This window comes from Oreochromis aureus, linkage group 5 (assembly GCF_013358895.1).
Source record: "Oreochromis aureus strain Israel breed Guangdong linkage group 5, ZZ_aureus, whole genome shotgun sequence".
NCBI classification, from domain to species: Eukaryota; Metazoa; Chordata; class Actinopteri; order Cichliformes; family Cichlidae; genus Oreochromis; species Oreochromis aureus.
This window is the reverse complement of record NC_052946.1, coordinates 38,733,844-38,747,636: the sequence shown is the minus strand read 5'-3', so window position 1 is coordinate 38,747,636 and position 13,793 is coordinate 38,733,844. Positions and strand designations below refer to the sequence as shown.

At 39.2% G+C, this 13,793-nt stretch overlaps 1 protein-coding gene across 4 annotated transcripts in view; it reads right to left on the bottom strand.

Annotated features, from left to right (window-relative positions):
* LOC120440292 (butyrophilin-like protein 10) overlaps positions 1–9,770 on the bottom strand; it is a 21,528-nt gene extending 11,758 nt beyond the window's left edge. For 3 of the 4 annotated variants that reach the window (XM_039612594.1, XM_039612595.1, XM_039612596.1), the window contains exons 1-5: positions 9,623–9,770; positions 7,293–7,634; positions 6,991–6,998; positions 5,599–5,620; positions 3,674–3,940 (exon numbers count right to left, since the gene is read on the bottom strand). In XM_039612594.1, the coding sequence (XP_039468528.1) occupies positions 3,674–3,940; positions 5,599–5,620; positions 6,991–6,998; positions 7,293–7,634; positions 9,623–9,698 (715 nt within the window). In that variant the 5' untranslated portion in view covers positions 9,699–9,770. The remainder of the gene's footprint in view (positions 1–3,673; positions 3,941–5,598; positions 5,621–6,990; positions 6,999–7,292; positions 7,635–9,622) is intronic. The other variant, XM_039612597.1, reaches the window with a different exon arrangement.
* Between the last annotated feature and the right edge of the window lie 4,023 nt (positions 9,771–13,793).

The window sequence follows — 13,793 nt, the reverse complement described above, 5'->3', positions numbered from 1 at the left end:
ACAAAGGACCCCCTGGTGATCCTCTAATCACATGAGCCAAGGTGTGAAAGCGGGTGTGGTACCTAATCAGCCAGGGTTTCGGGTGAGCTCATTGTGAAACCTGGCCCCACCTTGTCATGTGAATTCCTGAGGTCAGATGGCCCAGGATGTGAGTGGGCATTAAGGCGTCTGGGGAGGGAAGTCAGAACTGGATTATAGATGGCAGACAGTTGGTGTCGTAAACCACCGCCTCTGTTCAAAGATGGTCGCTCACAGTGGACATAGATGGCCTCTTTCACTCCTCTTTCAAACCATCTGTCCTCTCTGTCCAAAATGTGAACATTGGCATCCTCCAACTCCAAAACACAGACTTAACAACGTGGTGTATGCTGTACAGTGCAGTGAGGAATGCCCAGACCTCTACATTGGAGAGACCAAACAGCCACTTCACAAGCGCATGGCACAACATAGAAGAGCCACCTCCACAGGACAAGACTCAGCAGTCCATCTGCATCTTAAGGATAAAGGTCACTCTTTTGAGGATGCCAATGTTCACATTTTGGACAGAGAGGACAGATGGTTTGAAAGAGGAGTGAAAGAGGCCATCTATGTCCACTGTGAGCGACCATCTTTGAACAGAGGCGGTGGTTTACGACACCAACTGTCTGCCATCTATAATCCAGTTTTGAGTTCCCTTCCCAGACGCCTTAATGCCCACTCACATCCTGGGCCATCTGACCTCAGGAATTCACATGACAAGGTGGGGCCAGGTTTCACAATGAGCTCACCTGAAACCCTGGCTGATTAGGTCCCACACCCGCTTTCACACCTTGGCTCATGTGATTAGAGGATCACCAGGGGTCCTTTGTCCCTCTTTGGGGAAACTCCCACTTGGTTTAAATCTGGGACTCTCGGCCATTTGACCTTAGAACTGAAGAAGCTTCTCGGATGAGAGGTGAAACGTCTTCAAGCAACTTAAAGAAGTCCAGACGCTTTTCTTTGCAAACTCCTTTGTTTGATGGAGACCCTTTACAGTATAGATTATTTGTGAATGCCTTTGAAAACGGAGCAGAAGTTAAAACTGATAACTGGATCAACTGTTTGCACTTGTTAGAGTAGTTCATTAGGGGGCAGCTTAAAGACTTGGTGCATAGTTGTCAGTATTTACTTCCTGAGCAGGGCTATTCCAGAACTAAACATCTTTCTGAAGAACATTTTGGAAATGAAAGTAAAATTGCCTCTGCACACACCTCTGGATACCTATAAAAAGCGAAGATGTGAAAGATCTTCAGTCATTTTCTCCAAGGATGTTCAAATCTAACACAACAAACTGTTTATATGAAGGAGCTGGATTTGCCTTTAAACATGAGAATGATTGTTTTGAAACTCCCATACAAACTGACTGAAAAATGGACAGTTGTTGCTTATACGCTGCCAGAACAAAATGTTTACAGAGCAGTGTTAACTTATCCGGTTGCCTTTATAATTAAAACAAGTGAAGGTACCATCATTTCCAGTGTTTGAGAATATCCAAGAGTCACAATCTGGGAGCTCTAAAGTTTCAAGTTCCAGTTTTTCCACAAATTTCAGCACAGTTCCAGGGGTCAAAACTCAATCAACTAAAAACAAGACCACCTCCACTGTCCTCCATAGTTCCTTGTTTTCTTCACAGAGTAACCATTTATTGGAGAAATTTATGCAGTTTAAAGCTAAAATGCATCAGGATAAGTTGACTTTTAACAGGGAAAGGGGAATTTGTTTTGGTTGTCTGAAAGTTGGCCATACAATCAAAAAGATTGTAGGAGTCATTTGGATTGCAATATATGTCACCTAAAGCACCCAGGGGTTCTTCATATAGCGCAAAAGGAACCAGGTGCATCCTCAGAACAAACCCAACAGACGACAAGCTCCCATGTCGACTTCTCAACTGCAACCTGTGGTGGCAGATTTCTTTTCTCATATATTAATCACATATTTTAATCGTATCACATTAGTAAGAGTAATATCACTTTCTCACTTAGTTGTATTCATGTGCACTACAAATGGGCCTTATGCTCTACACACACACTTGACACAGTGAGGCCATTGTTAGTTCATGGGAGACATTAAACAGATAGTGAGACTCCTGTTTATCAGGGATGTAAATCCTTAGGTGAAAGCCAAGCAGAAAACAAGGTCATAATTCTCTCTGTGAGGGAGAAGATTTTAAGGATGGGGCTGAAGGTATAGCCCCCCGGTGAGAGGGGCCAACATGTAAGAGTTCTTTGTCTGTCTATGCATTGAAAGATGTTAGGGTGGCGGTCAAATTTCAGAGATGATCCTAGTGTTTTGGCTGGGATGTTTCTCTCCATATTGCAATATGTTATTAAACCATTTCAAAACGCTCACTGGATGTGTTGCAGGTTATTTTAAAGTTCCACAACATTTCTCAATTATCTATGAAGCCCACATCGTTTCTGGGACACCACTCAGACAGCCAGCAATTTAAGGAGAACATGCGGCTAAACATGTCACTCCTGGTCCAACTGGGGAGGGGACCAGAGAAAACTACAGAGTCCGACATTGGTTAAATTTCCCTCAATGTCACCTGCTCTGGTCTCTGGAGGACAATTGTCTGTCTTTACCTTTGAATGTGTCAGAACAGAATCACCAATTACCAGAGTTTGATCCCTGGCAGGTGTGTCACCGAGTGGGGAAAAATGGTTAGATACATGTACCAGGAGCTTCTGTTTAGGACTACGCTTCCTCCTCACCCAGTCATCCTGTTTCCCTGGCTCAGGACAATATGCTGGGGCTTATGCTACCTTCAGCTGCACCGACTACAGGGGCCTGGCTAGCTATGGGTTGTTCAAAGCTGCGACATCGAGTCTCCAATTCAGTAATCCTCCAGAGCTGCAAATAGGTTACATTTATTACAAGTATCAATTTTACTAAAGGAGGCTGAGGAGTAACCAGACGTCTCACACACTGAGCAGGAAAGTGCAGGAGGTACAGATGAAGAATCCATGCTGCTAGTGAGTCACCTAGTAGTCAAGCTAGCAAATCCCTAAAGACATAGTGAGTGAATACTGTGACTATATTTAGCGAGTGAATCAACAGAGTGCTTCAAGTTAGGGCATGTGAAAATTATACTATGAAATAAGACATTAGATATAAGTTTTTAATTAAACTGGGTACACAGATAAGTTACATAAAAACACCACTGTGTCGTAACAGCAACAAAAAATGATACTCTAGAGAGAGCCAACACCAAGTGAGAGCACCACCCAGAATGTGAATATGATGCCATTAACGTTTAAAAATTAAAAATACAGCAGAGTAAGATTTACCATGTGAGTGTTATTTCAAGAGCCTGTGAGCATGCTCAGGTTTAAAAAACACCAACATTTTGATGGAGAAATGAGCTTGGGGCATCATGTGAGAGTTCATAAACAAATCAGTCACAACAGCAACGTTCATCTTTTATAATATACAGTATATTTTTGTGAGTTTAGTTTTTTAACATTAGGTTAGGAGCTGACAGTTTTTCCAGCATGCACATCGTCTCTACTGAAGCCAAATCTTTTTTTTTATGTTCATGTTTTCATAATTTAGGTTTCAGTCTTTCCTCCCAGACCACATTCTTAGTGTTCAGTCTAAGCACATATTCACATTTTAGTGTTCACACTTATTTGAAGAATTATATCTCACTCACCATGATGCACACAGATCTCTGAAGAAATCCGATGCCACTTTTCCAACTGTTTGGCTACACAGTGATAACAGCCAGGCTCAGTCACAGTCGTCTGGACGGTGACGTGGAAGCGACCTTGTTGTTCTTCATCCTGCACCGTCTTAGTAGGAAGTGTTTTGTTATCACTGTCCCACCACTCAACTGTAGGTTTAGGAGAAGCACCTGGAACTTCACACTGCAGCAGCCCCTTCTCTTTAAGTATTGTGACATACGGTTTTGGAGCTGCACCTGTGAGCACATCATAGACAACAAACAATTAGTTTACATAGCCACAATCAATTATTTAAATACATCCTCGTATTAACAATAATACATGACATGTTATGGCATGTTATTATTTATTTAACAAAGACTAAACCAAAATGCAGAAAACAGTATGTAAAAATATTAAGTATACCCTTACTGTTTCCAGAGGAATTCATTTCAATTACATTTTATTTACATAGCACAAAATTACAAAAACAGTCACATAAGGCGCTAAGCTAGAGATGCTACAATAATGCAGAGAAACCCCTAATAATTAGACAACCCTCTATGAGCAAGCACTTGACCACAGTGGGAAAGAAAAACTCCCATTTAACAAAGACAAACCTCTAGCACAGGGATGCCCAATCCAGGTCCTCGAGAGCTACCGTCCTGCAGCTTTTAGATGCATCCCTACTCCAACACAGCTGAATCAAATAGTTTGATTACCTCTTCAGCATGCCATCAAGTTTGGCAAAGGCCTGATAACAAGCCATTCATTTGATTCAGGTTTGTTGGAAAAAGGATGCATCTAAAAGCTGCAGGACGGTAGCTCTCGAGGACCTGGATTGGGCACCCCTGCTCTAGCAGAACCGAGCTCACCCCGTGACTGAGTCTGCACACCTCAATTAAAGCACAGATTTTGTTGGGTCTTCTGGTCTGGAGCACTCAGATGTGTGTTAACACAATGCCAAGGAGGAAAAGATTTACCTTAATAATAAGCACCTTGATTTAGAAACTGGACTTTGTGTTTACTTATGTTATCTTTGTCTAATATCTTCATTTGTTTGATCTGAAACACTTAACTGGGACAATCATACAAAAAAAGCTGTAATTATAGCATCCTAAGCACAGCAGCAAATTTATAACATAATGGCTGGAAAACAAAAGAATCTAAGTGCTGGTTAATGTGGGACCTTAAGAGTGCTGTGCATAAATAAATGCCCACAAACCTCAATGAAATGAAACAATTCTGTAAAGAAAAGTGAACTAAAATTCATCCAATGATGTGACAGCCTGATAAAGTCAGACAAAAAAATGATTACTTCAAGTTATTTCTGCTGAAGGTGGTTCTACAAGCTGCTGAATCATGCTGTATGCTTAGTTTCTCACATGCTGCTGCTGAATTTTGGCTCAGGTAAAAAAAATAAAAAAATAAATACAAATTAAAAAAAGGACAGTTGAATATGTTGCTAAGCTTGTTATTCATCTCCGGTTGTATTTACCTAATTTTAAAACCTGCTAAGGACATAAGGATTTTTGCTGTTGTTACACAAACCTTCTAAACCTTTCATTTGGCTTCTAAGAAACAAATGAGAGACGACAACAGCAACAACAGCAAAATAAAACTAGAATAAGTGTCTTAAAAGACAATTAAGAGACAATTAAAAAAATAAAAAAATTATAATCCCCATTAACTATGTATAGCACACCAACATTGTAGCATAAATCTTTTTTTATATGCGGATAAAAACAATATCATAAACATTTTGCTTTAACCGTGGACTGTTTATAAAGATAATCTTTAGACCTTTTATACTTCTCACCAAAACAAGTACATGTTTGTCTTTTCCTACTACTTACACGTTCACATAAACACAAACGAGCATGTTAACATCAGTATCGGCACAAACAGGACTCACCTGGAAAGTTTCGGATCTTTAACCTTTTGAAACGCAGAGGTTGTATGCGACCTAATTTTACATGTAAAATTAATAAATGAAGATACTTGATATTCTCCTGTTGAGCGGAAACAAAGATACAGTCGTATTACACGTCGTTTGAAAGCTCAGATATTCGTTTTTCAGTAGATTCATGAATGTCAAAAAAATAATTTACGACATAAAAACACTTACGTCTTAATTTATTTCAGTAAATAGTTAGTAACGTTAAGGTTAGCATGTTGCATCACCATTAGAAAGTCGTTAATCGGACCAAAAATAGCCGTGTAAAGACAAATAGCAGCTCCTTTTAACGAACAAAACTCACAGATTAACTTCCGCTCGTTTAAATTCGACCGGGAGTAAAGATATCCAGAAAAAAGAGAATTTATTCTCTTATGAAGTTTTATCGGAGTTACAGAAACTTTTAAAATAAGAAGATTAAAAGCAACTTCAAAGCGTTGACGACTAATTTGTACCAATCATTGTAACGTCTCTGATATCAGGAAACACCCACGAGCAAAATTAACCAATTAGCATCGATTGCGGACAAAAAATAACGACCCCACGACAACATTAATTCAGTCAGCCAATCAGAAAAGAGCATCATTACGACAGCTACGTGGGTGTTTGATTGACAGCTACTCTCATCCAGTAGAAAGTCACCGCAGTGAAACCACTCTCAGTTTGAAGCCGGGAAAATCACCTGTCTGACCATATATGGAAGGTGAAGTAGTTAGCTTCGCTGTTACAATGAAACGAAAACAAATCAAAGAAAACTATTTAATCTGTCAAAAATACCCGATTAAAGTATAATAAATGTGTGAATCTTTGTTTTAATTATTTAGGACATCGTTCTGAAGTTGAGTTTAGCATTTAGAAACACGTGAAATGTAAAAAAACTGAATGAATCCTTGTTATTTGTTAACTTTGAAGAGATTTTTGTGGAGTTTAGAAATAATTTGTCATAGATTCTCTGCTTTGCAATTTGAATTATTCTCTTTAATATCTTTAAGTTAATTCAGAATATCAGCATGAAAATTGGCACATTTATTGTAGATTTAAAAAAGATGATATCCTGTAAATTTCAGCCTTCTAGCCCTTATAATGACCGAATACCTGTCTTTAAAATATAAAGTAAAAGCTTAAAAACATCAAGGCTTCAGTGATTTCCTGTATAATCCTCTAACAAATGATCTGTGTTAGAGCTAAAGGTAAAACTAACAGACTACATTAAAGATCACAGATTTTACTTCACATTGTTGAAACACGCAGGTATTTGCCATTTAAGGTTTAGAAATTATTAAAAAGTTTATTCTGGTAGTTACAGACATGCAGAAGTGCACATGACTGTGAGAGGCTCTAACAAGTTAATATTGGCTCTGAAAAGAAAAAAAAACAAAAACAGGTTAGTAGTGGTAGGTTCTCATTAAGTTGGCAGTCAAATAAATGCAGTGTTTATAGCTGCATTCACAGAGATTTTATTTTTATAGGGCACCTCAGATTTTTTGATATGGCGCAGGCACAGGACCAGCATACACATGGGAAGGTCTCAGTTTGTTTTCACTAAATATTGCAAATATCACTGCAGATGTGCTGTAGAAGTGAGACCCTGCCAGATGTGCATGCTGACTGTTTCATCTGTGAACATTCAGCTGGTTTATAACAGCACTCACCAACAACAAGCTCAATGCGGAAGATTTTTTCACTGGGCTTTATGTCTGGGAATATACAGGTATAGGTTCCATTGTCCTCCAGCCTAGTTTGTTTTAGTCTTATGGAGGCGTTTCCATACTTCAGCTCTTCTGGATAATGTGAGACTCGACCTTTGAACTCCACATCTTGACCTGGCAGACCATTATTGTAATGACTGCGATTACGATACATGAACACCTCCTTTCGAGGGACTTCCTTAACCCAGTCAAACAGCATTGACTCAATGTTCTCATTGGTGTCGAGGGAACAGGGTAAAATAACATCATCATCTTCTCGCACAGTCACTCTGGCCACAGGTGTCCCTGAAAGACAAAGCATGTTTTAAACAGGGATAAGGATAGAAGAAAAGTCAGGTACGAGGCAGGGGCAGTCAATCAGAAGAAAATTGGCTTAAAGCTCAACGTTTTTATTTCAGAAACTAAAAAACAGTTCAGACTCCATTTGTAGCTTTCACGAAGATTAAAAACATATAAAAATCACAATGCATTCACAATTAAAACCCTTCTTTATTTTTTCCTACAACAAGAATTCATATTTATTTAGTTTAGTCACCCTTCATATTTTCCTGTTGTCATCATAGTCCCACCTGTAGCGCCACAGTTTGTATGACTGATTTAAATAGAAGCTGAAGGAGCTGAAGAGCTTGTTACAGAGAGGACTCAGAACTCAGGACTCAGAGGCTGCACCAAGGCCCAGTCTGAGATAAACTGTTCCAGCAGTGTCCAAGAATAAAACATGGAGCTGGAAATGAGTATAATAGCTCATTTTTACTGCATGTATTACATTACTGTTTACAGAAGTCAGAGGGTGAGGTCCATTAAAGAGGACTCTGAATATTTATTTCTGCTAATATGACTGCATCCACATGAAATGCTCCTCCATCCCACCAACACACAGCTCCACCTGAGTAACATATATGTGATGACACTGTATTTATTTTTTTCTGTAAATAGAAATATCAGCTTATTCATGATTAATTTTTTAATCTTAGAAATATTCTGAATCCTCAGCTTTATAACTGTAACAGTTTTCTATAACAGTATTACAGCTGACAGCAGTCCTGACATGTCTGTGAGCTGCTGCTTGGTTTTTAGCCTCCTCGGAAGGATTTCAGTTTAAAATTTAAGGCCCCATCAAATACTGCAAGTCACTACAAAGCTGTGTGGAAAGATTGTGAATTAATTTCTGGTTTGAGGCAAAGATCTTCACGTGATTAAGGAGAATAGGGGGAATTTATCAACCTCTTAATATCCAGCAGGTCACCAGTGAACCACATGTGCTGGTGTTAGGTGTAGACTGGCTTTTAACTACATGCTAAACAAGCAGGGTTTTAGAAAGTAGAAGATGTTGCCTCTCGGTTCAAGTGTCTCATGTGCATTTTGGTCTTGCAGTTCTTCTGGGATGATATTTCTATTTAAGTGTGGCAAATGTACAAAAAAAATCATATAAAGAGGTAGAAGTGATTATAACTCTGCCCCCAACCAGCTCACCAGGACCAGGTAGCTCATCAGAGGTTATCACAAATTCAGGCAGCAACAGTTTCAACACTGTGAGGCCAAACATTTTTCACTGATAAATATTTGAAACACATCCAGTCTGTGTCCTTTTCACCAGCTGAGCTCTCAAAAAATCTGCCAGTTTGAACCTGCACATCAGAGTCAGTAACAGCCTCATGTTAATGGGCCACACAGTGTTTTAACTCTGACTGTAAAAACCTCAGGAAATGGAAACAGGGTACAGCCACTCTCCATCCTTTTGGGGCCTGGCTGTGCCACTCCCTTTAAAACTGGCAGCAGGTGGAGCTGTAGTAACACATACAAGGAAAAATGAACTTTATACACTTGCCTACTTATGTGTTTATGGATGACTTCTGTCCTCCTTTTACTAATTAAGGATAATAATAATAATAATAATAATAATAATTTTATATCATTGTTGATGTCTCAGAATCTCAGTTTGTAAAGAAAAAATAAAACACATGTGTGTTTGCAGGAAACACAAACCGCTAACAAATACGCCGCACCTGAAAAAAGTCAGGGTGAAATAATGAGATAATCTGATCGTAAAAAATAACAAGAAAATTTTCATACTGTTGTAGAATTGCTGCACATTTATCTGCTCATTATTTCAACATCAAAATGCGGCTGCATTAAACGCTAATGTCACAGGTGTAGATGCCGCAGTCATCCACGCACCACAGCAGCAGCCTGAACATCGTTAAACCTCCATCCGCTGCTGTGAAACATGACTGCGCCTGAAACATGATCAGTCTAATCAATGAGCTTCTTACCGGATTCAACAGCAAACATTCGTCCGGACAAAGTCAGGAAACAGAAGCTCAGAAACAGAAGTGCTAGAAGCTCCATGTCTGCAGAAATCCTAACAGGATCAAATACGGCAACTATTCTGAGTAACCAAGATCCGAGTCGCTCCTCTCATCTCAGCATTGACGCAGCAAAAAAAAACACTTTCAGTTTCTATCGTCTTAAATCAGTCCGCCATATCTGCCATAATTTCCGGTGTATTACGTCACAACGTCACGGACTTTTAGATTTCACCTTTATAATATCAGTGACCGTTATACAGAAACAGTGACAGGAGAAAGATTAATGAGCAGAGTCTGTTTGTAGAAACAGATACAGGCTGATGTAAGAGAGGAGAGGACCTCCTCCCACTGCAGCCTTTAAGGTCAAAGCCAGCTGCAGTTTTTGACTCTTGAAGATTACTAAAATAAAATAAAATAAATAGTTAAGCGTTAATATATTATTATAATTATTATTATTATTATTATTATTATTACCCCCACATCTGTATGAAATCTGCATAAAAACAAAGAAAAAACGATGGCAAGGTGGATGGCAATTAGTAGGACTTACCTCTGACTACTTCAAAATTAAAATGTAAATATTTTTATATAATTTTATATAATTTCCAAGGATTTTGAAAGTATGATGTTGTGGAGGTATGTAAAGACAATAGGAGAGATCCCAATATTCTACTCTAACTTTTAATTCAGCTTCACACATTCAAGGCACATTTAGCACAATCAGCAACTATTTCATTAGGTACACCTGTTCTATTGGTCATCACAGTAAACATTCAAGGGACCAAAACCCAACCCTCTCACTTCCCCTAACACTGTGTGTGAGTGGAGCCACCTGGTGGTCCACCACAATGTGATGACCTACAAATACGTAGTGATACACTTGATTAATCAGGTCTTAATTCAAGTTTTTGTAAGAAAAAAATAATTATGAAGCTTATGAGTAAGTTCAATAAGGAAGATCTATGGTCTGCTCCCAGCTGCTGGCTAAATCTAAGGTTCACACCACTTCCACTTTACCACGCTGTCAGGCTGCCAGCCACACATAACGTCACACCACGAGCCATCAATAACAAGAGCCAAACAGGTAGCATTACACCTAATCAATATTTTACAATTTTTCTCAGTCACTTTGGCTCAATTCTCACATCAGGAAATTCCCCACTCTTCATGCAGTTCTCACAAACATCAGGGCATTTTTCATAACACAGTCTCACCTTTGCAAAAGACTCTCCACCAATCAAAACCAGTCAATCCCTCCAACTGTGTGATGAATGAATAAAAACCTTTCATCAGACTTTAAAGACTGAGTCATCAAAGTGTTTAGTTTTTGTTTCATAAAACTTCTCTGCCTCTGGAAAGAGTTCTGCACACGTCGGCCTCATGTAGAGTAAAAACCTTTCAGACACAAAAATGAGATGTGAAGGATTTTTTATAACATGGAGAAGAGCAAAATGATACTCATGAAACTATATGCATCAGAAAACAGACAAAGAAAATGATCTGAGAACATCAGCAACTACTGTACAGTCCAGTAAAGTCACACTTACATGGATTCAGCAACCATTTTATCAGGTACACCTGTTCCACTGGTCATCACAGTAATCCAAATCTCTAAGTGACCTTTCACCTCAACAGCAACTCAAAACATTCAGACATGTAGACATGATCACCACAGCCTGCTGGAGCCCAAACGAGCATCAGAATAAGGAAGAAAGATGACTGAGTGTGGTGTGGTTGTTGATGTCAGACGCGCTGGTGTGAATATTTCAGACACTGTTGATGTGCTGAGATCTTCAGGATTTATAAGGAATGGTCTGAAATGAGAAACTATCCAGTGAGCAGCAGTTCTCTGGGTGGAAATACTTTGTTGATGTCAGAGGAGAATAACCAGATTATTTTGAGCTGATAGAAAGACAACAGTAAGTTAATCGACCACACTTCTTAATTAACCATGCAGAAGAGCATCTCTGAAAGCACAACACATCTGACGTTGAAACAGATGGGCCACAGCAACAGAAGACCACACTGAGGACAACAGCTGTCTGCTAACAACAGAGGCCAAATTTACACCGGCTCACCAAAATTAGACAACGAAGACTGAAAAACACTCCAAAGGCCTCCACAGTCACCACATCTCAGTGCACTGAAATCTGGACGAGCAGCTGTGACACAAGTCTGAACGTATACATTTCTATTTGTTGCAAGTAAACCTCTGACAGTGTGGATCTGTATTTGCTCTTTTATACATATTTGAATAAATATGATGGCATAGAATAAGTGAACTGAAGGGCTATTTACTGTAGTTATGACCAGTGAGAGACGCTAACATGTAGCAACCTGTCAGTCACAAAGTGGATCTGCCATGAACACTGCCCTGGTTTTAACAGGACCATCATTTACAAAATAAACATGTTGTGTCAAATAAAACTTGAAACCAAGACCAGTGATTGAAGACTAACATCTGGCTTTCAGTGTGTTCATCTCTACAGCCAATCAAAGCTAGTGAGGAGAGCGTGGAAGAACCGGTTCTCTATTTAAACTTCAAAGCTGTGTTTGGATTGGTTGGTTATCACAGTCACATAGCCGTAAGTCAAACGTTTTCCAAAGAAAGTGTACTGAGTGTAAACAAGATTAAGCGATACAATTATCTGCTGTCCATCAAACGTGGGAGCAGCATTCATGTGGGAGGAACTGGTTTGATTTGTGCTTTGATAATGACTGCAGAGAGCAGTGTGTGCCTCTAGTGAGTGCTGTTAGTCAGCAGAGGAAGAATCCTTTATGTTTGTGGGCATCATGACATCATTTACAGTTATAAAAAGATAAGCTGGAATAATGTTTGGGACCATAAATCAGAATCAATGAAACAAAGCAATGAGTTCACCTTTAAGTTTTGTTTTTCTGACTTTATCAGACCTACGATTGATGAATCCGCCTTCAATAATCAAATCATCAGGAGCTCAAAATGATCCCCTGACAACACAAAGACTGTCATGAGTGGGCAGGTTGGAGCTAAACGCTCACAGGTTAGGGAACAAAAACCTTTTATTGAGGCTGAACGCAGACAGAAGCAAAGACAAAGGAAACACAGGACCAGCAGTGGACATGAACACAGCTCAGGGAAAACAAGGTGTAGATGAACACAGGGCACCTCACAGGTGGGGAAATAAAGCTAGAAACCAGACACAGGAACAACTAACTAGCTAAAAAACAATTCAATACAAAGGGAAAGTTCAGGAAACATCTCTCATGTAAACAGTAACAGCTGAGAAGCAGAGGTGAAAACTGCAAAAAGAAAAATCACAAAAAGTTGAAAATACAAACTAAAAGCCAAACAGAAAATACTAACAAACAGAATTTAAATGATGGGAGGAGACCCGGGACAGACCCAGGACGCACTGGAGAGTTTATATCTCTTGGTTGGTGTAGGAACACCTTGGTGTTCTCCTGACATGGATGGATGGATTAAAAGTGTGGATTTTCCTGCCAGTGCTTGTCAATGATTCAGAATGAAACTGCATTTATGACGCTCCTCTCTATATGTCTGATCTTTTAGAACCTCACACTCCGTCTCGCAGCCTGAGATCATCTAATCAAAGGCTGTTGGTAGTCCCACGAACACGTTTTAAAACCAGAGGTGATAGATCTTTTAGAGCGGCGCCCCCAGGTTGTGGAATTCTCTCCCTCCATCTTTACGTTGCCTGGATTGTATTTATTCTTTTAAACATCATCTTAAGACTCATTTATTTAGATTAGCTTTTAGTTGGATTTGTGCTTTATGTTTGATTGCACGGTTTCATGTTTATCTGTTTTATATTATTGTGAAGCACTTTGTGGTTTTTATCCTGTGAATAGTGTTTTATAAATCAATAAAGTAAAGTAAGTAAAGTAAGTAAGGACTCCCCCCTCAGAGAACATCCAACAGATCAGCAGAAAATTCCCACAAACCCATTTAAAACATATTTATTATTAATTTTGTTCTCAGTATATCTGTTTGTGTCTCACAGAAGCTGGGATTTTACCACCAAGTTCTCAAATTTCACTTTTTACTGGAAACTGAATGAACTGCAGGCCTTTAAATATTTGATTCAGTTTCATGTAAAAGTCAAATAGAGGAACGATGTTACAACCCAGAGTA